The sequence below is a fragment of the Oryzias latipes genome, chromosome 7 (assembly GCF_053564925.1).
Source record: "Oryzias latipes strain Hd-rR chromosome 7, Olatipes_Hd-rR_3.1".
In the NCBI taxonomy this organism is placed as follows: Eukaryota; Metazoa; Chordata; class Actinopteri; order Beloniformes; family Adrianichthyidae; genus Oryzias; species Oryzias latipes.
In genome coordinates, this window is record NC_136243.1 from 13091756 (window position 1) to 13119637 (window position 27882).

Here is a 27882-nt window from a genome sequence, read left to right on the forward strand (position 1 = left end):
ATGTTTCCACTTGCAGACAAATAAATCTGTGTACGTCTTTGTTTTCCTCTTCTGAGCTGTAATCTGGTTCAGAACCGCACAGCTGGATAGCTCCATTATTGCTTGCTGTTTTTGTTGCAACGGTAATGCTAGGTCTGGATTATGAGGGGCTGTAAGCTAGCAGGAGAGTGTGTAAACAAAGGGATCATGGGAAACAAGTGTTGGGTTACTTCTGCACCAACGGTCCCGCCCATAACTCAGTGGTGAATTTCTAATGAACTTGTGCCGCTCTGGAAAAACTTTGTCCTAGAAAACAACGTAGTTCATTTTATTTGGGCAAAAACTGCATCATTATCATTAAAAAACCACTGGGAGCATTTTGAAAATATATCAAAAGATGATCGGAGTGGGAATTTAATGATTAATTTGTTAAGAATAAGAAAGATTTGAATAAAAACATTAACTTTGGATACAGAGCTATTTTTTGTTGGGATGTTTCGATAATGTTCTCTGGAAGGTAAAGATGGAAAGAAATTTAATAGAAAAGCAAAAGTCAGTCATAGCACTTTTCATAAATACTTGATTATGTCTGTAATTGAATACAACTACATGATGTTTGTAAAGTTTTTCACACCTGCAGTGTAACCCTTGTGGTATCCTATGGGGTCAAGATGACCTTTGACGTGTTCTCTCTACCATGACAAAGGTGGATAAAGGTGGAGAGGATTTCATGTAATCCATGGACACTAGTGAAGATCACAAATCATTGAAGAAAAAAGTTCAGCGCTCTGTCTTGTGGGGTCTAGATGACCCAACTCCCAACATTAAAGTGCCTAGGATAGCACAAGGGTTAAGAGGGCATTCCCAGTGGCAGGTTTGATTCTTTGGATAGTCTGCTTTGTTTAGCAGATCTACTCCGGTGTTATAGGGTTAAACTGTGAAAATCGAACACACCACCGGGCTGCAAACGTTTGTTTTTTGTTCCATACGGTCCTCGTCTGCTTCGGCTGAGATGAGTATATCGGATGACGAAGCAAATGTCTCTCATTTTTTAAAAGTAAGGCAGTCTTAACCTTGAAAACTGGTAGGCTGCTGTACCTGTCTGCCCTCCGAGGGGGATTTAACCCTTGTGCTATCCTAGGCACTTTACCATCGGGAGTTGGGTCATCTAGACCCACTAGACAGTGCTTTGAACCTTTTTTCTTCAATGATTTGTGATCTTCACTGGTGTCCATGGATTACATGAAATCTTTCCACCTTTATCCACCTTTGTCATGGTAGGGAGAACACGTCAAAGTAAGGGTGGGGTCATCTAAGATAGCACAAGGGTTAAGTAACATCAAACATAAGTATTAATTTAACCCTTGTGCTATCTTAGATGACCCCACCCTTGCATTGACGTGTTATTCCTACCAAGAAAAAAGGTTCAAAGCACTGTCTAGTGCAGTGTTTTTCAACCTTTTTTGAGCCACGGCACACTTTAACCTTGACAAAAATCCCGCGGCACACCAGCATCCAAAAAAAATAAATAAATAAGCAGAAATTCATGGTCTCTATTGATCGACAGACTTTATCCACTTCTGATTGGTCAGACTGATGACATGTGATTAAGCTCCCCAAGAATGATTGGTGGAGACAGTTAAAGCAACGGGACTTTTCCAAAATACAGCCGGAGCTGCAGCTGAATCGTGGTAACGTCATTCTTATCAAAATGTCTTTAATACAATAAAATAAACGCAAAGAAAGAGTATTTTACGATCTTTTATATTCCTAACTCCTCAGTGTTTTATCAGGGCCTGTTTGGATGAACAGAGAGCTAAAATCCTGGCTGGAGATGGGAAATGTTGTTAAATCAGTTAATGAGGGCAATCTCCCACGGCACACTTGACCATCTCCCACGGCACACTAGTGTGCCGCGGCACACTGGTTGAAAAACACTGGTCTAGATGACCCAACTCCCAATGTTAAAGTGCCTAGGAAAGCACAAGGGTTAAGTCTAAAGATAAATCTATGAAGCAACTTCTTAAAATTGAGGATAAAAATTTAACAAACTTTTTTTTGTCATTTTTTGTTTTATTTTTCTTGTTAAATACACATTAAAGTACAGATTACAAGTAGAAACTTAGTATTAATGATGAAATGAAAGCAACAAAATACAAAATGCAAAATGCAAACATTGTTTTTTTTTTTATTAGAAGGGACTTCTGTCAGCACGTATGTTGGCAGAAAGGGAAATCCTTGAGTACATGAACTTCTGTTACTGTTAGGGCAACAAAAACATAAAGCATACAACAAGAGGTATGGCACACAAAAAAGCAAGAGTGTGATATACAGTATACTGACATGAGAATAAAACTGAAAACAGATTAAGGAGCTGACAGTGAAATGGAGTGTCAGCGTTATGTTTGGCCACCGCCTCGGTGCAGCTTATTATCAAGTATTATATGTACAGTACATTAGGTAGGAAGAGGAGCTTGGGTGCCTGAATTCACATTTCTACTGTCCACAAACAGAAGGAATGTGAATAAAATGCAGCAAAAATAGGAAAGCCCAAATTTACAGCTTTGTGTACAATTAAGAAGCAGTTTCATTAGCACTGAGAGGGACCGGGTGGAGTTCTGTACCAGACGACATGCAGAGGTTCTGTTGGGCTCAGTAGGATCCAACAACTGCAGTCAGAAAGTGATCGTGCCCTAATTAATGGTTAAAAAACAACCAGAACCGCCGATCTTCTCTCTGGTCTCCAGCCTGATTGTCGTCAACAGTTCAGGGGCTGAGCCTTCGTCATCATCAGCGCCGCCCACGTCCGCCAATCATCAGGCCAGATTTTCCTGATGTTTGCTGACGCGCAACAGCTGCAGGAGGAGTCAGAACAGCTGGAATGACAGAGTCTCTGGTGTTCACTTTGTTGTGGTCTCTGTGGTTGGGAAGAATTTGGTTTCTTATAAAAACATTTTTTGGGATAAGTGTGTGTGTGTGTGGGGGGGGGTAATCTGTTGGAGGAAATTGTCAGACGGCAGTCTCCGGGGGGCTGTTTCACAGCTCTGTGTCTGCTGTTTTGGCGTTGGAGTGGCCGTTGGTGGGAGGAGGACTTTGGGGTTTTTCTGCCTCCGGAGACTCCCCATTTATGTTGGGCTTCTCCTGGGTTTCTGGAGGGGGGTTGAGAGGGGCCTCAGACGCGAGGGTGTTTCCCTGATTCTCCGGATCTACAGGACTGGCCTCCTCTGCCTGCAAACATGACGCAAAAAAATACCTCAATGCATGTTTGTTTCATGCAACAACAAAAAAAGCATGAACTTTTAGCCAGCCTCTCTGGTCATGCACTGATCATACAAACAGAAGCATTGTGGGATTAAAAAAGAGAAAACGTTCAAAAACGCTAAAACACAAAGGCTGTGTCAGAATTTCCTTACTAATCTCTACTCAGTTCATCATTTTAGGCATTTGCCTTTTTTTTACTTTGTCAGAACATACAATTCCAAAACCCACTAATCTGGAAATTTCCCACAAGTCTCTGCAAAAAACCATTGTGCATCCATGCTCACTAGGTTGGCGAATATAGACCACAATGCATTGGGTTTGAATAACTTGTTTTTTTTAAGGACAGTGAAGTGTTAATTACCAGTGTTATTTTATATGAATCATCCAAGTTTTCATCATCAGAACACAGTGGATTCATAAAGACTTCGTGAAAAGTTTATATTTATTAGATATTTACTTTTGGAAAAAGTAAAAATGGTTGATGCCATATTTAAAATAAAAATAAAAGCAATGAGCATGTATGTGTCCAACTTTCATTAAATCCAGGGAAGTAAATAGTCCCGCACTCTGTTGTCTTTTAGGGGTTGGGGAATTTGGACATAGCCGACATAAAGAGTGGCATTTAACTTTATTTCAAATTGTCCCAGGGTTATAAACACGGTGCAACAACCCACAATAAGTCTCTTTGCTGTGCTGATGACTCCACAATGCAGGAGCACACAAATAATACCAGGTTTATTTTCCAGCACTGTTGCCAGGGCGACCTCGGGTCTCCCTAAAGATGTTTTTGAATAGAGAAGATTGTCATGAGAAAAATCAAATTCACACCATTGTTATTTGATTTTCACGTGAAACAGCTTCAGAAAAACATGAATCCAGACTTTTAGTTTGAAACGAACCTTTTCACGTAATTCATCAGTTTGTCTAATCAGACTAAGCAAGGTGGTTTTCCTTCCTTATTAAGTCATCACCACAATGTTCACTTTGTTAATACTGGCCATCCATTCATTTTCTAAATCCCCTTTCGGGGTCACAAGGGGAAGGGTGAAAGCGGGGTTTACCCTGAACGCTCACACTAACACATTCACACCCACGTATAATCATTAACAAACCTATATAGAATGTTTTTTGAACATTCAAACTCCACACAAAAAAGACCCAGCTGGGGTTTTAAATCAGGTCCTCCTTGCTGTGAGGCGATAGTGCCAACCACTTGTGCAGACTCCTTTCATGTCTGACTTTTTTAATTTGTTGTGATTAGGCTTTAACTTCCTGTTAGCAACAGCATTTCAATTTCTTTCCTCTTAGACAAAAATCTTAGATGCTCTGTCAGGTCTAACATTCCAACAGTTCAGTATTTTCCCACTAAAGAACTTCATCAATCACAGAAATTCAATAATCAGAATGACTATCATCTTTCTGCACTATTGTTTTTATAAAGTTAACTGTTTGGTTCAAACTGACGTGTTTTTCTGGGTCACTGGATATTTCTGTGTTCCACCATATTCTTAACGATTTAAAACGCATTAATTAAGTGAATCCTCGTGATCATCTGGCTTCTTTCGCCTCATAAATTGCATTATTCTTCCAAATGCAGGGTGTTGGATCTCAAACTGTAATCTTTAAAAAATGTTTCTTTTTTTATATGTTGCTTACTTTGTCGTTATTGAAGCACTAAATTTACATCAGTTTTTAATTTCTGCTGTAAAAATAAGCTACAATGATAAAAAAAAAAAACCTTATCAGGATTGGAGAAAAAAAAAACTTTCCTCCCTTGTTCTGATAAAACAATGCACATGGATGAAGCAATATCAACTGACCCTGTCTGTTCAGGGTCATTATGACCCCTAAAGTCTCCAACACTCCCACTTCTATGGCCTCCTTTTAGTCACGTTGAGTGGTGCAAAGAAACAGCTGCTTCTGGCCAGTAGATGTAAGTGGGAGTCTTTAATTGCATCAGGGTCTTTGGATCAGGATCACTCTATTTCTTTGATGACTTGCCGACAGCGTTCACTAATTAAATCCACGGCAAGCATTTTCCAAAATAAATCATTTAAAAAAATATATTTTTAAGGAGTGAAGACTGGCTGATTAGGGTGATTGAGCAGAAACTGATTAAAAGCATAAACGCAGTGAAAAATGCTTTTTGGAACAAAGCTCACCAACAAGATACAGTAAAGTCACTCAAGAACACAACATTAATCCACAGTTCTTTAAAATTTTAGAGTATTTGAAGCACAGCTTGTTTAGCTCGTGCCTCGTGCTCACCAGCCGGGCTCCTTTGGCGGCAGGTCTGCGCTGGCATTTGAAGTAGCCCACGGTGAGTGCAATGGCGGCAAGCAAACCAGTGACCAAGATTCCCACGAATACAGAACGGGACGACGACTGGATCTCCGTCTTCGTCACACCCAGCTGCAGGAAAGTTCAAGACAGGTTGAAGAAAACCATTCAGAACTCTAAATAAATAATGTGTAGCAGGGATAACTTTAGTAAACAGACCTCTAGCTTGATATGTAGGACATAAATTAGTCACAAATCTTTCATGAAATGGAAAGTTTCTCTTGTTAGTTATAATTTACACTACTCACAATGAGTTAGCGATATTTTTTTTTACCTGAGTGCTTTTCCTGTTTTGGTCTGAATTTTATCGAAATATGTAAAAGTTCCTATTACTAATAGGGAATAAGTAGAAACACCATTTTCATTTGTTTACTATTAATTACCTCAAAAAATTAAGACAAAAATAAACATAGCCCCAAATAACAGAAATGGAGCGTGTCAATAGCGGGCATTTCCACCATTTGCTGCAATGACAGCTTGGCAGCTATGTCTCCTGTTCATCACTAGCCTCATGATGTTGTTCTGAGGGAATGCATTCCACTGGTCCACAAGTGCTACATGTAGTCCCGCCAGGTCCCTTGAGGGTGGGGTCTAATCATCCAGTCTCTGCCTCGGCTGGTCCCAGACGGGCTCTATGGGGTTAAGGTCAGGGGTCATCGCTGGCCAAACCATACGAGGCAGTCCGACTTCCTGAAATCTACCTGTGACTATCTGGCCCATATAGTGGAGCATTACAATCTATGAACATACAGTTGGGGGTGTGCTGGTGGAATTGATGAAATGATGAAAGGTTCCATGATGTCTCAGTAGTAAGAACCTGCAGTGACCTGGCCATCTACACTAACTAAATCAGTTTTATGCTGACTGGTGAGGCTGCTGCACCTCTTCCACCACATTTAACCCTGGGGACCATGCTGACTTCTGCGTATCGCTCACCTCATCTTCTCCACCAACAGTGGTGACCATCATTTCTGTGCAAGGTGACCCGACACTCATCAGTCAACAGGAAGGTAGACCATTGCTGCTTTGTCCAGGTCACATGGTCTTTTTGTCACTTGTGACCATTCACGCCGGTGTCTTGGTGTCAGTGGAAGCACTTGCAACAGTCGTCTGGCATTTTGGTCAAAGGGATGGAGTTGGTTGTGGATGGTTTTTTTGAAAGCCCTAGTACCCCTCATATCTGGTAAACGGGCCTACAGCTGTGCAGCATTTGCTAAACCATGTCTTAGTGCATGTATTGATCGTTGGGTACTTGTCATCGTTGTGGAATGTCAGTCGTTGGGCTCCACTGCTGTGTCTATCACAAACTCTGTCAGCAGTTGTGTTTCTTGATGCAGGTCTGCTAATGACACTTTGAGACAAGTCCACTTGTCATTGCCACATACTACCAACCTGAAGGCGCTGTGTGGCCAGGTGACGCTGCTCGTCCGTTAAGTGACGTTGTGTGTTCATGACTGTTGGAATGATGAACTTACTGGATAAAATCAGCTTTTTATACCCACAGAGTGTTTAAATTGATGCAACACTGAAAAAGTTTTTCTTTGAGAAGTTTTTGGTCCCAATAAGTAAATCAAACTACACACAGTGAGACCGTTATATGGAAAATACAACAGGAGGTGTGCAGATCACCCACATAAAATTGACTCCTTATCCAAAAATCTGTGAGGTGAAACAGAAACCAATCCACTGAATTTTTCACAATGTCTCCAGTGTATTTGTACGGTTATGTGAAAATCCTTAATTCTGTTGGAATGTCTTACCTTATTCTTCAGTTTTTCACTCTGGAGTGCATTCACCAATGTATCTGGCTTAGCTGCAGATAAAATAAAGTAAAAAATCAGGTTTTCTTGTCAGGAAAAAAACATTTGATTTCAAGTAATAGAATCTAACAGCCTCTTACAGATACTTACTGTCATTGCTAGACACAAAGATTGTTTTTCCGTCTTGGAATATTGTTAGTTGACAGCTTTCCTGCTGGCACCAGCCTGCAGGGTTTTCCTCAATAATCTTCTTTGTTGCATTCTACAAAAGTGCATGTAGAGAAACAGAATACATTAACATTTTATTTCTAATGTTAGTCTTAGTAAAAGTATTGAAACACAGGGTGAAGGAAACTTTAAGGAAACAAGGATGATGCACAGCTCCAGAACTTCACTGACCACACCTGTTTTTTTTCATTTTATTTCTAGTCTCATCCCAAAATTATGATATCACTTCCTTGCACAACTGCATGCACGTCATTTTTCAGTAATGGGATCCAGACGGCTTCTAGCAGCCCCAGAAGACGTTCTCCAAATCCCCCAAACCCCAAATCCTCTCTTAGCTGGGAGTGGACCCACAGCTGGAGAAAAAAAAAGAAGCAGGAGGCAGAATTCAAGCTGCAGAGCTCTCCACATGAAGCTGCACTCCTTTTTATTTGTGAGCCGTCACACGCCATATTACTTGATACTATCGCTTTAGTTCCTAGACTGAAAGCTGCAGCTACATGAAGTTTGAGTCATATCCTTTACGCGTGAGAGTACTTAGAAATTGCTTGTGTTAACAAATGTAAAAAAAAATGAAGGAGGGTGGCTATAGGTCAGAGTGTTCATCCTATATATTTCTGTAACTATAGTAACTATTGTCCAACTGTAATATCCATCTTCCAAACCTGGATCAACCCTCTCAGGGGGTCTCAGTGTTGCTGGAGCCTATCCGAGCTTCTGTTACACACCAAGAGACAATTTAGGGATACCAAGTAACCTCTGAAGCATTTTTTTGGACTGTGCCTAGGAAAAGACCCAGCCATGGGATTCAAACCAGTTCCTTCTCACAGTAAGGTGAGAGTGCAGACCACTACTCCACTGCCCTACCCTGCTCTAACAGCTTTAAGTTAATTTTTTTAATCTTTTAGGCATTGTTTCATGTGTATCAGTCAAGAAAACCCCTGAAAAGAGATTGTGTAGAGCCAACAGCTTGAATGTTGTAAAGCTCTGAGAAGTTTGAACTCACACAGTCTGTCGTTATGACTTCAGCCTTCACAGTGATGGTGTGCAGGTCTTCATTTCCAACGCACTTCACGTCAGGCTGCGGAAAGAAACGGAGCTCAGATCATGCCGTCCACCGCAACGCTAACATGAATGATTGGTAAAGCTGTTGTCTACAGCGGGACATGGGATCCCATCGATGATGGGAAATTCCAACACTTACCATAACTTCTTTAAGAGGCAGCAAGTCCCTTGTCGCTGCACCAGCTAAAACGTCTGCAGAGCCTTTATCCACAGGGCCATCATTGGGAATCCCTTTACCGAGTGTTGGCACCGTTTTGTTAATCAGCTGGGATTCAGTCGCAGGTAAATCCGTTGGTGCTGCTGCGGTTCCACCAGACTGGGGGGTCTCTCCATCTTGGGTGGAGTTGGCACCTTTAAATGAAAACACAATACAGAGAGAAGGCTTTAGAGGCTTTTTAGGAGACAATTTTTGTGTTAGGAAGTATTTTTGTAGCTATGTCCTACTGAAAAGTGAATGTGTCTTTGTAAAGTTTTTTTTTTTTTTTATCAGCAAAGCAGGGCTGATGGGATGTTTTTGCTGCACCTTGAATAGTGGAGTTGTCTTGACACATCACTTCACCTGCAAAAAAGAAGGAGTAAAACAGTTAATCAAATGAAACAAAACCACTTTACTCTTGTCCTTTGAAAGACAAAAGTAGCATATTTAGCTGAAAGTTAGGATTTTGAATTTCTATCTAGTTTTTTTGGATTTTTTTAAAAATCATTTTTAAATGTGATATCCTGTTTAGTTTTAAAGAACTCATGAGGTTCCTCAAGATTCTTTGGTAGTTTGCTTTAATGATTCAGCTGAGAACACTGATACACTTCACACCTTTTCCGGATCCATTTCTCCACAGTGTGACAGTATCTGCCACATTTTATTTTATGTTTCATGCATCTGAAGTCACAAGATTTGCTTTATTATGTGTTTTTTTACACACCACCCTTAGAAAGCGCTGTAGTCAAGCTCAAAAACGAAAAAAAGGAGAAATCAATAAAAGACAGTAAAAGTCAGCATCAATTAATCAAAAAAAGGAGATAAAATAAGACATGATGGTATTGTCTCATGAGAACAAAGGTTTAGCATAAAGATTTGTCTTTTATTTTGACAAGAGTTGTTGGTTTGGTGTGTGTTTTTTGTTTTTATTTTGTTTTCACTGTGTTTGTTGAATTTTAATAAATTCACCAATGTGAGGAAACCACATGTGTCTTCACATACTTCATAGTGACTGAACAACAAAGCAAAATGCAGGATGTACCGATGACCATTGTAGAAAGTTGTTAGCACAAACTGATTGATATTTGCATTTTTGCCTCTAAAACAATAAAAGAAAAATCTAATTTGTGTCATAAACTGGAATAATTGATCAGCGTATTTGTTCAAGACTCACATTAACTGTAGACCGGAGCTGCCCAACCTAGTATGTCTGAATTATATCACCCTGATTGTTGTTCAACGCTCGATCGTGTAGCACCTGTCAGCGGCTGCACGTAGGACTGACACTTAGGAAATCAGGGCTCGTCTCTCAGGGGGTGTTACAAGCTTCATCCAGTGTGGGTCCTTGGGCAAGACCCTACATGCTACTTGTGGCAAAATGCAGAAAGGTGAGCAACGATTGTATACAGCTGTGAATAAATGTAGATTCAGGTATTTAGCAGGAAGTGAAAAAATGGTTGTTACTCAGGATCCAGGGTTGGACAGCCCTACTTTCAACCTCTCTGTTTCTATCCGTTCCATCATGAGGTTCAGCTGGACCGTCTAACCGTCCAACTGTTTTATGGGTCTCGGTGTACTTCATGCGTATTCATTTACTTCCTCCTGCAGATGTTTCTTGCACTTTTGCCTTTGTTTCTTGAACAAAGCCAACACTGAGACTTGACCAAGTCTGGAAATGTTATAGATTTTGCAACTCGTGTAGTTCTTTTCAACTCCCTCAGCAACGTTTTCATTGCAACTCAGAGATATGAGGAATGTCTGACACAGACAACGCCTCCCACTTGTGGAACACAAGAGTCCAAAAGCTCATATTTTAACTCTAGTGACAGTTTTTTGAAAAGCAGCAAGAAAACGTGAACATCCGTCACCTCAAAAAGTCATAAAGTGCAACTATTAGATTTTGTTTGAACATAAACTGTTCGTATGACATGAATATTATATAATAAAAGGATTAAATCAGGGTTTATTTTTTTTATTTCAAGATTAGAATTTATCAGGATTTATTTTCAATTTTCCATCAATAGATAAAACGTGCTCTGCAGAAATGAGGGGGCATAATAAACAGTCTTTCTCTTTTCTAAAATACAAACTCTAAAGTGGATTAACCTCTATTTCTTAGCGTTCTCAAGCTTGCTGTAAGAACAAAGTCATTGTGGGAAGGGGGTCAGGGAAAGGGGAGATTAGAATCTCTCGTTTTGATGACTGAAACCTCACATCCAACCCAACTTGGCCTGTGTTCTCAAGAGGACTGACTAATTAGCAGCCACATCGATGGCTGTTCTCAGAGTCTGCAGCTGATGCAAAACCAACAACGGAGCCAAAGAGGAGACGACCGCCTGACCTCACATCAATCTTTTGAAAATGTCCTGTTTCTGTCACAGTTCTAGGATGGAGAGGTGTGACCACAAGAAGGACACACTGAAAAGAATGTTCTCAACAGCAGAAAATTTCCTCATGAGAGGAAGTAAGATAGGCTTGCTCAGTTATCTAGTTGGTGCAGATAACAGAAAACCTCGGGTCTTCCTGCATCTCAGATGAGTTTAATGATGCATTAGAAGTGTGACGTTTCCACGGCTGTGGTGGTTAGCACTTACTCAGAAGGCCCTGTTTCAAACCTTAGCTGGGTCCTTTTGATGTGCAGCCTGCATGTTCTTCTTGTCCAAACACATTCTTCATGGGTTAAACTGTGACTCTCAATTAGCCCTACAAGCCTTAGTTACAAACACGGCAAGTTTCTGTGTTGTCCAGGCCCATCGGGGGGGGGGGATTATAGAGAGGAACAGTCACATCTCAAAAGGGGCGTGGGTGTGTCTTGGAGTTCACTTGAGCCCTTGCAGCAACCTTAAGTGATGTCATGAAATTGGAATGTACGGTTGGCATGAGTATGGTAAGTTTATTGTGAGGTTTAAGTAAGGGTATGGTGAGTTGCACGCACTTATGATACACGAGTGAAGCTATTGCATGGTGCCCTTACGCTGCCAACTGAACTTGTGTTGTTTGATACAACCACACACACAAAAAACTGTCAGGAAAGCAGTCACCCATGATAAAAAGAAGGAGGTGCATTTAACATGAAAGAATCTCCATGTTTGCTTCCCCCAGTTCACAATAGATGAACACAAACACTCATCTTCGCATAGAGGAAACCTTAAACACTTCTGTAATCACTGAAAAATGTGTCAGCCAAGGACCGAAGGGGCGGGTTGGGTGGCCCCCAACCCAACCGTCGTTGTGTCTTTGGGCAAGACACTCCACCCTCCCTACCTCCAGTGTGGCTCCACAGGTGTGTGGATGCGCATGAATGTCCTGCTGATGGTCAGAGGAGACACTTATCATCACCAAGAATGATTAAGGAGTGAATGAATAATGTAACCGCTTCGAGTGTCTGGGGAAGCACAGAAAACTCCAATCCGCTAATATTATTCTTATTATTAAAAACAAATTGTGCTGGAAACGTGGATTTAAACTCTGTTTTGATCTGCTAATAACAACACCAAATTCATTCACTTGATAGTTAACCACAGGATGTGTCACACATGACTTTCGTGTTGGCATATATTAAAAAATCTGTATTTTCAGGCTGCTATCCATTTATCCATTTATGTTTGGACAAATGTGATGTATTAGCACTTCACTACAGTCTTCCCTCGCTACCCTTTGCGGCGGTGCCGCAAAACGTTTTAGCATGCCTCTGCATGCCTTTTGGTAACTCCATATGTCTTCTGCGTCGTAATTGGCTGTAGAACTTGTCAATCAATCTCCTCAATGCCAAGTCTTTTGTACAGAATGCGTTCAGCGTGTCAAATCTAGATCAGATCTTTGTTTTCATTCTTTTAATTTTCTGCAAAGGTTTGAACTTTGAGAGTTTAAACAAGAGAAAAAAGTGTGAAAATGTTTGTCTGTCCAAATAAATATATATATGAAGTGTGTAGTGAGAAGTTTTGCCGCCTTAAAACATCTGTCACCCTAGTTGTCGAATTTCACCTATTGTGGTTAATTATGGAATGTATCCCCCGTGTAAAATGTGGTATTTAATACACACATTTGACACGTGTGTATCAAATGTGGACATTTTCTAGCCAGCTGATAAAAACTGAGGCAACTGTTTGGCTGGTCAAGTGAGCTGACTGGCTTTCATTTAAATGGTTCAGCACCGGCCACCATTTGTTCTAACTTTGTGACACGGTCTACGCACTAAAGGTTTTGCTTTTTACCTGAAAAGATGAAAATAGGTTCATCAACAAGTCAAAGCTTTTGAGTCCAGAGGACGAGAAGCCTGGTGGACGGACGTCTGTGTGAAAATCTCAGCTTGTTTCCAAGCAGACACTTCAGCATCAACATGAAGCCATAGACCTCCAGTCTCAACAAAAACACAGCAAAACCAACACAGCACACCATAAACACAACCTTGGCCCCCCTCCAGAGAGGATTGGGGTCTTTCTGCTTATTTTCCTGCTGCACTCCACCGGCTGGAATTTCATGACAAACCCATCTGTCTCAGAACCTTTGGGCCCTGGATTTGAGGTGAAGAAAAGGTTCAGACAGTTTGAGGAAAGGTTTGGCAGATTGGTAAACTCATGGAGAGGTGCTTATACTGATTGAATTATATTTAGTAATCAATGCTATTTGAAAAAAGAGGTTTCATATTGCAACACTCAATAAATTTGGCAAGTCTTTTCCTGCCTACCAGTGGAACATCTGCACTGTCACAAATGTGAACGGTTCTGTTTACATGGGTGCGTCAAATCCCAACCTAGTGTTCCTGGATGTAAGGCCAAATCCGAATTTATTTCCCATTCCTCTGGCTCCTCCCATTTGCTGTAAGTGTAGGGGTATTTGGAGCTTTAGTGGTGTGCAAACTTGTTTTTCTAAAGGAGAGCCACAGTGACTTAGGGCTGGGTATCTCTCCACCAGTTGGGCGATCTGCGTTGCACATTTTTTCACAAGAGTGTGCTCTGAAGCACAGAATTTTACACTAAAATGAAAAAGTATGGACTTTTCACACTTGCATGACTTTTTAAAGTTAGAACATTAATGTTGTTATGTATTTTCTGAGCGCTTGCAGCTATGTGCTAATGCAGATGACCGTGGCTACTGATGGCTATTGAGGAATCAAGTGTTGCAGTTCCTCAAACAACCACTATTCAATTCATGTAGCAGTTATAATTTTGTTAAACTAGTTCAAAATGTGACAAGATGTAAAAAGTTCAGTTGATTTTTTTAACACTACATAATTGATAAACATGGTGCAGCATAGTGAAAATGGGAAATTTTTCCTATGGAATGCAGTGATGTAAGGGATCATCTGAAAATGTAACAATTACTGAGATCAATGAAGGGGTGAATATCGATATCTGTTTCCCGCCTTGTTGTCATTGTTGATAACTATTGTGAGAAATCTTTAAAGTGGTGAATCTTTTCACATTTATGAGTATAATTAATCATTATTAATAAATAACTAAAGGCAAACCGAGCAAATGTGTTATTCAAACTGGTAGCCTTTCATATGACTTGGGCTGTCTCATGGGTACATGAAGTAACTCTCAGTTTCAAAAAGGTTGGTGACCCCTGCTCTAGCTAGTGCAGTTTTCCGTGCTGTGGTGTGGTCTGAACCCTGACTGAAAATCTTGAAAGTGGCTGTTGTCCTGTAGGTGGGGGTAAAGGTGGGGGTAAAGCAGCTTAACTCCAACTTGGAAAACTCCAACTGTGTGAGTTCAATTGGTCCATAGTTGGCCAAGTTGCTAGGATCTAAACTGGGCTTTTTCAGAAGAGGTTGAACAACTGCATATGTAAAAGACCGGGGCACATAACCTGTTTCTAGAGAGGTATGTATTATAGTTCATTCGGATTCATTGATTAGGAGGAAGGTTTCTTTAAAAAGCTTAGTGGGGGTTGGAAGAGACAAGTTGAGGAATTGGAGGACGTAATAACTGATGTTATTTCCGCTTGATCCACAGCAGTGAAGCAGTCTGTAACAGAAGTTTCTATGGATGCCTTCACTTCTACCGATTCAGTCTACTCTGGGCTGATAGTAGGACTAACTTGATTCAACTTATGTCTAATATTTGAGATTTTACTATCAAAAAATTGAAGTTAATCTTTAGAGCTGAGAGAAACAGGAACATGTGGTTCTACTGAGCTCTGACTGCTGGTTAGTCTGGCTATTGTACTAAAAAGAATTCTTGGATTATTTCCATTCTCTGATATTAAGGTTGAATAGTACTGGGTTCTAGCTCTACGCAGTGCTTTTTTTATCATTTAAGAGGCTCTGTTTCCAGGTTTTCAGAGACTGCTCTGAACCGGAGCGGCGCCATTCTCTTTCCAATTTACGGGTTTCTTGTTTAAGAGAACGCGTTTCAGCGTTAAACCACGGTGCTACTCGGATTTGTCTAACAGTGTACTCCTGAGGGCTTGTAAGGCATCATTAACAAACTGGTCATTTATACTAGGACTGATGCTATGGGAGCTGGACTCAAAGTATTTGCTCAGAATGTTACTAACAAGAGACTGGTTTCAGAAAGGTGTGATTTAACTTTCACTCCCATGGAAAACAATGATTTAAACAAAAAAATAATCTATAGTGTCATAAATAATTTGAATATTTATTGGGAATTATTGTGTTTGTGTGTGTGTGGAGTCTCCCTAAAGGCCCGTACACACCGGGACGAATATTCGCCAGGCGTTATTCGCCAGCGTTTTTCGCCACGTTTTTTGTGTTCACACCCAGGCGATTTTCGCTGACGATGAGCCGAGCGAACATGCAATTTCCTTCCCTGACATTAGATGGCGCTTAATGTAAACAGAAATACTCCTGTACACAAGGTGGCGCTGCGCAACTTTACGCTTCTTAAAATCGCTTTTCACTCAGAAGAAGAGAGCAAGTATTTACGCGCTTGTCAGAATAATACAAAGAAAACATGAATATTTCAAGCACCAGTAGCTCCAACTGGTGCTTGGTTCGGGGATATTTTAGAATGTCCGTCATTATTTCTTCGCGGCTGTGTAGACGCTACTTGGCGTCTATCTTCTTCGCTGGTATGTGTGCTCAGCAAGGCAGTTTTGTGTTTGAGCGCCCCCAAGTTGTGTTTTACTGTAACTTCAGAAGCTCCAGACACGTGTGCAAAAGCGCCATTCTCATTGGTCGAATAGATTTCGACGCGTCGAAAAAAACAAACAAACGCGAGGCGTTTTGTTTTTTTTGACGCTTTGACGCGTGGCATTTTTTCGCGTCGGTGTGAACACTCTCATTGGTGCCCTTTGTTTAGTCACGAGGCGTTAAACGTCGGCAAAAATCGCCGGCGAAATTCGTCCCGGTGTGAACGGGCCTTAAGTAAGCACTTTTCTACGGATGGACTTTTCTCACTAGCAAAGGTGGTTGGTTTTGTTTGTTTTGATTGACAGGCACAAAAGACCCACAAAACTCACTTTTCTGCACAATCACGCATTTTCTAACAAGATTTTCGAGGTGGGTGGAGCAAACTCCAGTCAACATGGTCAACCAACTTTAGGCATCATTTTCTTCCCAATTCTCTGGGCGACATCAGAGATTCTAGTGAGTAGACGTCTTTGGACCAACACAGTTGCAGTGCCAGCTTGTTACTTATCAGATTTAAAAATAACACAGGCATGGCTCCTGGCAGATCACCAAGAATTTCACGCTCGTCTGTGATGGATAGTATATATAGGTTGAGTTGTCACAGCTAAATTTATCATTCTGTAGGGAATAACATGGTGTCATGGGATTTGAGAAATCATGTCAAGTGATGAGTACTTCTTTTTTTTGTTTTTTTTAAACGTCCAAAATTTGTTTCGTTTGTGAATAAAGCATATGTCACTTGTAATCATTTAGTGCTATCTCATTATTAATTTATAGTAATGTATCACTAAATAATGCCGTAGTCTGGGTCTCTGGATAAAATACAGGGTTGTGTCAGGAAGTGCATCCAGCATAAAAGTCTGCCAAAACCACCTGTTGCTATGGCGACCCCTGGCGGGATATGCCGAAAAGTAAACAGTAAGTTAGGTATCACTTAACTATGAATATAAGGTAAAAACTACCTGTCTATTTTATTATTGTGGCAGATTTGAATTTCTGTTAAACATTGTCTTCCTCGTTTCCTAGCTGCCTGTGTCATTCATTCTTTGCAGCTTGTTTTTGTTTACGAGGAACTTCTCAGTGAGATCTCCATTCTTGCCTTTGTGTTTTGTAATGGTGGAAGACAGAAAAATGCTGCGAAAACACTGCCATACCTGATTAAAACATTGCAGTGTGAGATTACCAGCAAGGGACAGATATTTCTTTGCTTATCATTTATAGCATGTGAAGATGAGGCCTGCTTCCTCCCTTGAGTAACCAGGGAGGGGACCTAGAGCGAGGGAGGGGTGTTGGGGGGGGGGAGCTGGGGGTCGCAGCTGCAGAAAGTCTCCCCTCCTGGAATTGCATTCCCTCCCTGCGCATGTGCCGTGTGTTGAATCCGTGCAAAAAGGGGGAAAGAGCCGGCACTAAATCTCTGGACTTGAGTTGGGCCTCCACCCAAACTGCAGGGACAGCACCTTGTATGTCAATACAAGCCGCACCCCTCACTGCATTACTTATCCAGACGTCCAGGGAGGACACATGTATTCCCTCATTTCATCCTCCTTCTAGTCCATATTTGGAAAATTCAAACTTTAGCTTTTTTTTTCGTAAAACAGGAGACTTTTAACATGGTTAACCCTTGTGCTATCTTGAATGACCCCACCCTTACATTGACGTGTTCTCCCTACCATGACAAAGGTGGATAAAGGTGGAAAGATTTCATGTAATCCAGGGACACCAGTGAAGATCACAAATCATTGAAGAAAAAAGGTTCAGAGCACTGTCTAGTGGGTCGAGATGACCCAACTCCCATGTTAAAGTGCCTAGGATAGCACAAGGGTTAAGACAGAATCCCCAAATCAATCTGGAAGTTTTTCTAGAACTTATCAAATCTTCAGCAAGTTGAACTTCATGAACTTGTTTCAGCAGCAGCAGGACAATAGCACAGAGAAGAAGGAAACATCTTTATGTAACATAGCCATCAAATGTTTCCACTTCTGTCGTCCGTTCTACAACAATCTGCCAAATGACAGTCTGCACAGAAGAATTCCGGGACTAAAACACTCAGGCCTCTAACCATGAGCTTCCTCTTTTGTTTTTTTTACACACGGGTGGCAAAGGTTGACCGTTTCCTCCCTGCCCACACCCATGGTGTTTTCAAACAAAACATGGGATTGTTTCGAAAAAGAGAAGAAGATGAAGAATGAACAACAAGTTTGCAACAGTATCCATGCACATCCCATGACAGGATGCGGCAGTGGCGGAATGCGGCACACAGTCACCCTTTGGCACGGCTGGAACAGGCAGATAACAGGGATCCTGGGCTGAAGTTACTGTGGAAAAGTTGTTTTCCTACAGAAAAGAGGTATATCTTGTTAGATTCTTGGTTCATAATACTTATATCTTATATTATATTCTTACTCATAGTTTTTTTTTTTTGCATGATTTCTAGACTAATACTGTGGTAAAAATGGAAAATTAAAACCCAGTATGCTTGATCTCAGCCATCTATGGCAGCTTTTATTCTAATTTACTCATTAAAGTAGTTTCAACAGGGCAGGGAAACTCTAAACCTATCCCCCCCCCCAAAAAAAAACTTTTTAAACATGTTCCCTGGAGACATCTTCTTTGCAAGCTGCTAACTGCTCCCCTCTTTTAGTTAGCATCAACAGCTTAAGAGTCTAGCATACCTAGAGCCGACAGTTCACCTCGTCGACCCAAAAACAGAAGGGTGGGGGTGTGCACGCTCCTCTTTGGTCAACTAGCCACCAACAAATGGAAAGATGACAGTTTTGAAGGTGTTTACATTGACGGTTTGAATGGGTAACAGTTGCAGCTTTGAAGAATTGTACTCCAACTGAGTGATCTCACCAGATCCAAACAGTGACAGACTTTACCCCGCCCTCTGCCAGTAGGATTGCTCTAAAGGGCAGATGAGTGGGTTCAATTTAGTTATTGCTTTAAATGATCCATTATGTATTACTCGGCGTGAATTAACCCATCAGAATCCATCTGGATGGATAGTTTGTCAAAGTGTGTGTGAAGCTTTGGCGCAATTTCACTAAGAAGGATCTTCCTTCCATTGGGTTGTTATGTCACTGCCCCCACCATCGTCAGCCTTCACTTTGAACAAATAGCTAAGTAGCTCGCCCTGCTCTCAGCCAATCACAGTCATGTTTTTATAAACTGCTGTCTACCTTTGCATTCTGGACGGTTTTGCCGGCCCTTCTCCACCCATCGTTAACGTTGGGAGTGGGGTCATCTGGACCCCACAAGATAGCACAAGGGTTAAGTAAGGCAGAATAAGTGTACACCATTTAGTATAGGAATGGCTGTTTGAAACCCTCCCTTCCATACTTTTACTCCCAAAAGTTCAAACCACAAAAAGTACATTTACTGGATTATTTTTTACTAGAATTTCTTCACATGGTGCCTTATTGGGTTGAGCAAAACTGTCCAAGTATTAATTTAATCTAAGCAACATTAAAATGTTAATTATTGCTAACAAGCTTAAGCAAAGCATGCTCAAAAGCTAAAAGGGCGTGTCAACGTTCAGCCAACTGAGTCAAAACACATGCGCCCCTATAAATCTGTCATGTAAGAGTTTTTGCATTTTAGAAAGGCATTCAATTGAGAAGATTTGCCAAGGCCAAGCAAGACATGAACTGAGCTTGTAAACACAACTTTGCTTTGACTTAACTTAACCCTTGTGCTATCCTAGGCACTTTACCATTGGGAGTTGGGTCATCTAGACCCACTAGACAGTGCCCTGAACCTTTTTTTTTTCAATGATTTGTAAACCTCACTGGTGTCCCTGGATTACATGAAATCTTTCCACCTTTATCCACCTTTGTCATGGTAGGGAGAACATGTCAATGTAAGGGTGGGGTCATCTAAGATAGCACAAGGGTTAAGCTACCTCTGCTCCCACAGCCCAAAAACATGATTCATAGGTGAATTGATGACTCTAAATTGTTCTTTGTTGTGAATGTGTTTGTTTATGTGTGTGTGATCATGTGGCCCTCTGTCAGACTGGAAACCTGTCCAAAGCGTATCCTGCCTTCGCTTGGGCTAACAGTGGCCGAGTTAGGCTCCCCATAAGGGAGAAAACGGGTTCAGAAAAAGTATGGATGGATGCTATAGAACTAAGACCACCACGCACGGTCTCATCGCCTCCTGTCTGGACTACTGCAACTCCTGTTCCATCAGAAGTCCCTCACAAAACTATTCGCAAGCTTCAACTGCTCCAAAACTCTGCGGTAAAACAAACCCCCTCCACTTCTCACCCTCCTCCTCTTCCCATCACACTTGTCCTGCAGCAGCTTCACTGGATACCAGTGCCTCATCGGATCACCTTCAAAATCCTCATAGTGACCTTCAAAGCCCTCCACAACCTCAACCCCATATCATCCTTATCCTCAAGTTCCAGAGCCGAGGGCCTTAGATTATAGGACCTTCCCTGTAATCCAAGGATCATCGACTCACTCCATCATTTTTCTAAAAATCTTAAAACCTACATCCCAAGTCTTGCATATCAATCCTAATTAGTTTATACATTTATTGTCTATTAGAATCTTCTGATTGCAATTATATTCCTGTATTCGCATTTTATGTCTTGCTCTTTACTTGTAAGCCGACCTTGGGTGCCTAGAAAGGCTTAATATAAATAAATTTGAAATACAGTATATATATTATATACTTTTTTTTTTTTTTTTTTTTTTTTTTTTTACACACTGGGCATGTAACACACGTTCAAGAACGCACATTTAGGCCACAGTGTTCACACTGGACAAGCAGGTTTGGACCTTCTTCTGTTTTTTCTACTAGGCATGTCTGTTACCTACAGTTGGACATGATGGTGGAATGAAGTGGTGCAAATCCGGTGAATCTTGCTCTAGACTTTTTCATTCACTGCTTGGTGTCATATAATTCTGCCCAGGGATAAACCAAAAATATTCATTTTCATCAATTTTGATCAATTTCCAAACTGTGGCCTTTCCAGGGACTGAAGGGGACGCCAGCCATATCTCACTACCAAATCCAAGTCCTTGGTTGGTTAAAGCTTGACCCGGTTTAACTTTTAACAGGCGTTCAATGACCTCACTTTGTTCAAGTAGAGCCCAAAAACTTGCATATCTACTTGTGAGCGCGAGAGTTTTGAACGCAGAAATTGACCTAAACTCTTCATTGAAAGTGGTCGCTAGAACGAGTGTGGGTGTTTAAACTCAGAAAAATAGTGTAATCTGGTGGTTTTTTTAATAAGATGTATAAAGTTTGGCTTCAAAACAAGCAGTTTAGTACAGAATAATTACAAGGAGCATTACTCTGCCTCATTACATGCTTTTATTTTCCTGGATAAACAGTGCAGCCCTCTGTGAGGACAGCCCACCCACCTTATCCATCCTAGAGGATGTGCTTTGTGTGAAGCTCAGCAGCAAAAGGAGTGCAGAAACCAGCGAGTTGTATTAATTATTATCCAAACCTGCAGTGACGCAGCCGCGAGATCGGCACGCTGAGCAAGATTTATGAACCTGAGCAGTTTCTGGACTTTTCAAGGCTAACGAAAAAACGGAGGCAAACTGGGAGAGAATGCTTTTCTTCCCTCCTCATGGTGCTGAAAGCCAACAGCTGTAAAACTACAGCGGGGTGCCAGGGAAACAAGAACCAATAAGTTCACCAAAACAGCAGTAATTGCAACAAGGAAGACTCGAATGCAGCCTCCTGCTTTTCATTAGATCCATTGTACAAAGTAAATGTTGTTATGTTGTTGTCTTTTTCTTTCCCCTGGATAATCACCAACTTGGTGTCAAACGCTGCTTTTGGTTTTATATCCTTAATGTATTTTACTTGGATCAGAGTTTGTAGTCAAAAAGGGAAGTTATTTCTCATGAATTATGCTCAAAAGTTGCAACAGAATATGATTTCTGCACGCAAACATTTGTGCTGAAACGTTAACCGAGTCCAGGCTCTGAGGTTAATGACATTATTGAAAGCTCGCAAAGCTTCTCGATCTTGGCCCAAGTGGACACCCGCCCTCGCCTGACATAAGACAACAATCAGCCAAATGTTACATAAAAAGACCCACACCCTCCCACGGATGACGCAAATCGAGCTTCTGCACACAACATGGGTCCAAAAGAATGCCGATCAATAGCTTAGATGCTGCAAGAAAGATTGTCAATGTTCTAGCAGAGTTTTTCTTTGGCCCGGTAAATCTGAAAAGTTAACTATTACTTTTTTGTTGTTGTTGTTTTTTTCAATTTAAGATCAGAACTTCTCGGTTTGTGCCACTTCAGTCCTACCACACGAGTGATGCAAACAATATCTACGGGGCTTTGATAGCTTTCAATACATCGACTCCAGATTGATCCAGCCACGAGTGAGAAAAATCTGTGGTCTGTTTGAACAGGGAAAGTCTTTTTCTGCTCTGCCTAAGGCCCCGACCGAGCAGCAGGAGGAGCCGCCGTGGATGACAACCTCAAAATAAGTGATCCAAGATGTTCCTCCTCTGACACACGGCAAGATTTAAAACCCGGGTTTTCCCCGAGAAATCTAGCGAGCGACAGCTTATATCATACTCCAGCAGGCCATGCATGACATCACCCACGTTTTCAAAGCATGCCCATTTCAGCGCTGCATTTTCCATGTCTGCATAGCTGTGGAGTAAGTGGAGGGATGAAGAGGCTTTTCTGCAGGGATGGCTGACCTGCTTTAGAAGAAAAATAAAGCAAAAGGTCTGTGGACAAAAGAACATCAACATCAAAATACTATGCACTGCTTTTTCAACTGCATAACTAATAAATACTTTTTATACTCTGGAGGAATATTAGGCTTCGCTCCAATTACTCAAACCATTACACTTCCACCTTGTGGATGGATGCCAGATGTGAGAATGATTAGGATGATTTATTTGTTTCGTTGTTGAAAATAAAGGCCTTAAAAACCCACCTTAAAGGCCCGTACACACCGGGACGAATATTCGCCAGCCGTTTTTCGCCACCTTTTTTGTGTTCACACCCAGGCGATTTTCGCTGACGATGAGCCGAGCGAACATGCAATTTCATTCCCTGACATTAGATGGCGCTTAATGTAAAACAGAAATACTCCTGTACACAAGGTGGCGCTGCGCAACTTTACGCTTCTTAAAGTCGCTTTTCACTCAGAAGAAGAGAGCAAGTATTTACGCGCTTGTCAGAATCAAACAAAGAAAACATGAATATTTCCAGCACCAGTAGCTCTAGCTCCAGTTCCAGCGATGAAGAAATTATTGTTCTGTTGAATGATGAAAGACGCCGGAAAAGACGTCGGTTTTGGGTACATCCCATAGTTACGAGAAGAGAAGAACATGGGGAGTTTTATCGACTGGTACAAGAGCTGAAAATGTATCATGAGCATTTTCGGGGATATTTTAGAATGTCCGTCAGTGAGTGCATCTTCTTCGCCTTATTTCTTCGCGGCAGTGTAGACGCTACTTGGCGTATATCTTCCTCGCCGTGACGTATGTGTGCTCAGACAGTTTTGTGTTTGAGCGCCCCCAAGTTGTGTTTTACTGTAACTTCAGAAGCTCCAGACACGTGTGCAAAAGCGCCGTTCTCATGGTCGCAAAGTTTTTGACGCGGCGCATCAAACCAAAAAAAACGAACCCGAAGTGTTGTTAAAAAAATGACGCTTTTACGCGTGGCGTTTTTCGCGTCGGTGTGCACACTCCTTTGTTTAGTCACAAGGCGTTAAACATCTGCGAATACCACGCGCGAAATTCGTCCCGGTGTGTACGGGCCTTTAGGGTGTGGACCGTGGGTTTTTATTGACTGGATTGATGACCAACGACATCACATGTACGATTCCGACTGTCACAATGACCAGCAGATCGATTTGAGTCTGTTCATTTTCTAAATCTTCTTTAGCCCTTTTGGTGGTGACAGGGTTGCTGGAGCCTATCCCAGCTACCATTGGGCAAAGGTGGGGTACACTCTGAACAGGTCCCCAGTCTGTTGCAGGTCCACACAACCACTGACATTCACACAATTCAGAGTCACAAATCAACCTTATGAAGCACGTTTCTGGACTGTGGGAGGAAACTGGAGCGCCCAGAGAAAATCCACACATGCATGATGAGAACATGCAAACTCCTCACAGAAAGAACCCAGCTGGCATTTGAACCAGGGCCCCCCAGGGTCCCACCTTGCTGTGAGACCAGAGCACTAATGTCTGAGTCTAAATTAAATGAGCTTTGTTTAGAATATCCATGGGATTACACACCTCCAAAAACAAAAACACCTCTCTAATAATGTACATAATTAACCTCTATTAGAAGAAAAAATGCTGAATGAGAAAAAAAAACTCCGGCCACTTAAAGTCGTCATAAATAGAAAATAGAAACAATAACATTTTTTAGCAGTGTTAGCCTGCATTCTGTCCTCACTCCTTCATATTTTTTATAATGAATATTATTGAGGGCCTGTTCGCTCATAATTTTCTAAATCCATGCGGTCAGTGCTTTATTCTTGGGCAAACAGACCCGGAGGAAGGGTTAGGATTAGGTTAATATGTGCCAACATCCTTTAGCCGTGGATGCGGGTAACGCCGCCATGTGCATCTTGGCTTCACATTATTACATAGAGGAGGAATATCAGCGTTTATTTTGTCTGGATATGACTGGTAACACAAATTCACGTGATTGTTTACACGGTTTCTCAGGACTGTGTAGCCTTTCTACTTTCAAAAGCCGCCCCTGTTAGCTCACACATCGTCCTCAAAGCCACTCCTCTGCTGGGGTCAGAAGCTTCTCCGCTTCACGTTAACAGAATCAGTGTGCTCACAATAAGACACAGCCTTGCTTCCAACAGCACAACGAGAATTAAAGTATATATAGGCGCTCCGGAGGCATCCTGTCACTTTTTGAAAAATATGAAGATTTTTAAGTGCGTAAAATAGGATCATTTCATTGAACAGTTGTGCAGTCTTTTTGTACATCCACAATAATAAAAAAAATTACATGAGGACAGGAGTGCTGAAGCATGTTTGCAGTTATGACGGCATTTTGCCAGTTACAATTTTTGCAGAGAAAAGAAATAAAGAAAAGTTGTGTTTTTATTTCTTCCCATGAAATTGTTTGATTTAGGAAGTCTTGCTGTTGGCTTGCATGCAAATGCAAGAACCTTTCTCCAAAAGTTTAAGGAGGTTGAACTTTTTCACAGAACTGTTTCCTGCCTGTGGCAGATGTTTTTGGAGAGGTTATCTCTGCATCTGTTGTTTGTCTGAAGCAGCTGCTTTTTAACGGACACATCTCTGTGATGCATGGCAGGTGTGGCTGTAATCCACCAAAAGTGCTCTACTAGACGCTAGAACCGCTTTTCAAAACTTGAACAATCTTAAGTAACCTGACATAAATATGAATGAGCATCTTTAGGCGTCCGATTTTTTAAAAAAGTTTGCAAATTTTTTTTTTTTTTTTAAATTCACTGTAGTTAAAAAGGAATCCTTTGCTTGGAACATGAGAAAAGCTGCAGGGATTTGGGCCAGCCTGAGGGGGATTCCCATCAAATCTGTCAATCCATCCATCTGGAACCAAGATAAGGGAGCAACAGTTTAAACAGAGACCCTCTGAGCTTCCCCCCTCCAGTCCGGCAAAATCTGCATTCATCCAAATGATTCAACAAAGAGGCTTTTTTGTTCCAGATCAAAACAGCCGTAATGCAGCCTGAAGCGTTCCGGCACTTTTGGGATCTTCAGATGACTGCTGACATCACCAAGCCACTGGTCTGACCTATTTACAGCCTGCAGCCCCAAACGGAATGAAAGACGGTGAAGTGAGGTAAAGGATCGATTGTTGTGACTGGGCTGGTGGTGGGAAAGTAGCAGAAAGTGTGTTTTCTTTTTTTTAGATAAGCCGAACATTCGCACATGTGCATAAACCCTCAGTGCCTCCCCCACATTGAACATCCCGCGCCTACATTTAGACGAGCGATAGCCCAGCATTGTTTTTCAGAGATGCATGTAACCAGGTCACACCTTAGCGCCAGTGGTGCACATGTTTCAGGTTTGTGGATCGGGGGGGGGGGGGGGGGGGGGGACAACTGGTGGAGAAACACAGGGGGGATTAATAAACAAGGGAAAACCCGAAAGTGGAAAACTAAAAGAAATCAATAGAAATTAGAAGCATTAAAGTGAAACCAACATGATATTTGTACACATTCTTTAGCAGTAAAAAGGGAAAAACTTCAATATAAGTTGGTTTTATTATATAAGTGGACTAAAATCTGCTCAAATCTCATTGAATTTGTGAAAAAAAAGGTTGTTCTCCAAGTTTCAAGATGGAGCTGCTGCAGCTGCTGAAATGTTTTCAATGTTTTTAAAATTCCATTCCAATCATCTTTTGATCCTTTTTCAAAGCGCTGGTTTTTATCTTGATTATGACGTTTTATGCCAAAAACCAAAAATTCTGTGTCATTTTCTAGTTTCTGCGGGAGTTCATTTGAAATTGACTGTGAGTGGGACCATTGAGGCGGAGCAACCCCGCCCCCCCTTCCCTTCACTCAAAACTGAAAGCTCTCTGCTTACACTCTCTCTGGCTTACATTGCTGGTCTGACCAGCTTAGTGGCCTTGTGGTAGAGTGTCTGCCCTGAGACTGGAAGGTTGTGAGTTCAAATCCATGGTTGAGTCGTACCAAAGACTTGGGATACATTAAGGGGTTGGGTTGGGGGGGGATTAAACCACCAAATTGGTTCCACAGCTCGCTGTTTGGTGACTGGGGCTTCACCGCTGAAAAGTGACTGGGCTTGATGAGGAGAGCCCAAAATAATTGAATTTCTGTGAAAATCCAATTACCATCCATTACGCTGCTGCTGCAGTGCTCGCCGTGCAGCCTTTCTATTGCACAAACTCTACACTTGTTCTGCCGCCTCGTGATCTTCCCCAAAGTCGACGCTCGGCTGCTGTCTTCAGTCTGCTAAACTGCTTTTTAAAGTCTTCCTCAGGTCGAAACATTTACTGCCGTGTGTCTATAGACGGGGCCAATGAGAGCTCTGCTAAGGTCGTTGCCATGATCCGAACTGCCGCTGCTTTACAACTGGGGAGGCAGCTGCGCCATCCAAGCCATGCTTCCCCCTGCAATTAGCATCAGGTCGCAAACCCATGTGGAGGGAACGGCCTGGCAAACGCACGCCGTTTCTCCTCACAAGTCAGTAAAGTGCACATTTTGACAGACTCTTTTTGTTTCTGTTGACTTCCAGTGCATTATGGGGTCACTGCAAGACAACTCCCACCCCCAGGAGCGTGTCTGCTCACATGCACACACAAAGGAAAGACACCTAACTAGAGATTTCCTGAGGATTTGCAACAGCTCAATCTGAATTTTACACCCAAAAGGAAGCCCCATGTGTGTGTAAGACCTAAGGAACGCATTCAAATAGTTTGGCTCCACCCAGTTATGATGGAACGTAATAACTCCCAACTGCAACTTTCCACTGCTGAGCAGATCCTTTGTGTCTGCACGCTTCTGCACGAGGCCACCACACAACTTCAGGCAGCCTCCAAACTACATTTCCCTCCAAATAATTCAGAGCACTGGCTGGATGTTCCAGCATGACATTTTACATGCAAAAGAAGTACATTTCTTTATTTCCACATGCACATTAGGGTAAGTTGTGTGTACACAAACTTCTAGGACAGTAAGTCATTTCCTCTTCATACTCACTCAGTAGAGCGAACAGCAGCAGAGCTCCAGCTATTCTGCAGAGCCCATTCATTCCCAGCATGGACGTAGCCATCCTCCCAGATGAAGCGCAGCTGGCGGGACCGCCTGAGAAAGTTCAAAAAAGTGTGGGAAGTGGAGGCGAGCTGGAGAGCCGGGGGAGTTGGAGGTTTCCTGTGAGGTCTGAGCGAGCAGGACAGACGGGGAGAATAAAGCACGGCCTGTGTTCTGTCTCCCTTTTTATATGGCTGGACTTCTTCAGTCGCCCCCCTCCCTGCACATTTT

The 27882-nt window shown here is 41.9% G+C and overlaps 1 protein-coding gene across 1 annotated transcript; it reads right to left on the bottom strand.

Moving 5' to 3' along the window:
- Positions 1–2031: 2031 nt before the first annotated feature.
- Positions 2032–27872, bottom strand: cd34 (CD34 molecule). Its single transcript, XM_004070894.4, has 8 exons — positions 27601–27872; positions 9154–9189; positions 8770–8981; positions 8572–8646; positions 7491–7602; positions 7341–7393; positions 5509–5652; positions 2032–3207 (listed from the first exon to the last, which is right to left on the bottom strand). Exons 1-8 carry the CDS (start codon positions 27671–27673, stop codon positions 3016–3018), a joined length of 897 nt encoding a protein of 298 aa, XP_004070942.1. The 5' UTR covers positions 27674–27872; the 3' UTR covers positions 2032–3015.
- Between the last annotated feature and the right edge of the window lie 10 nt (positions 27873–27882).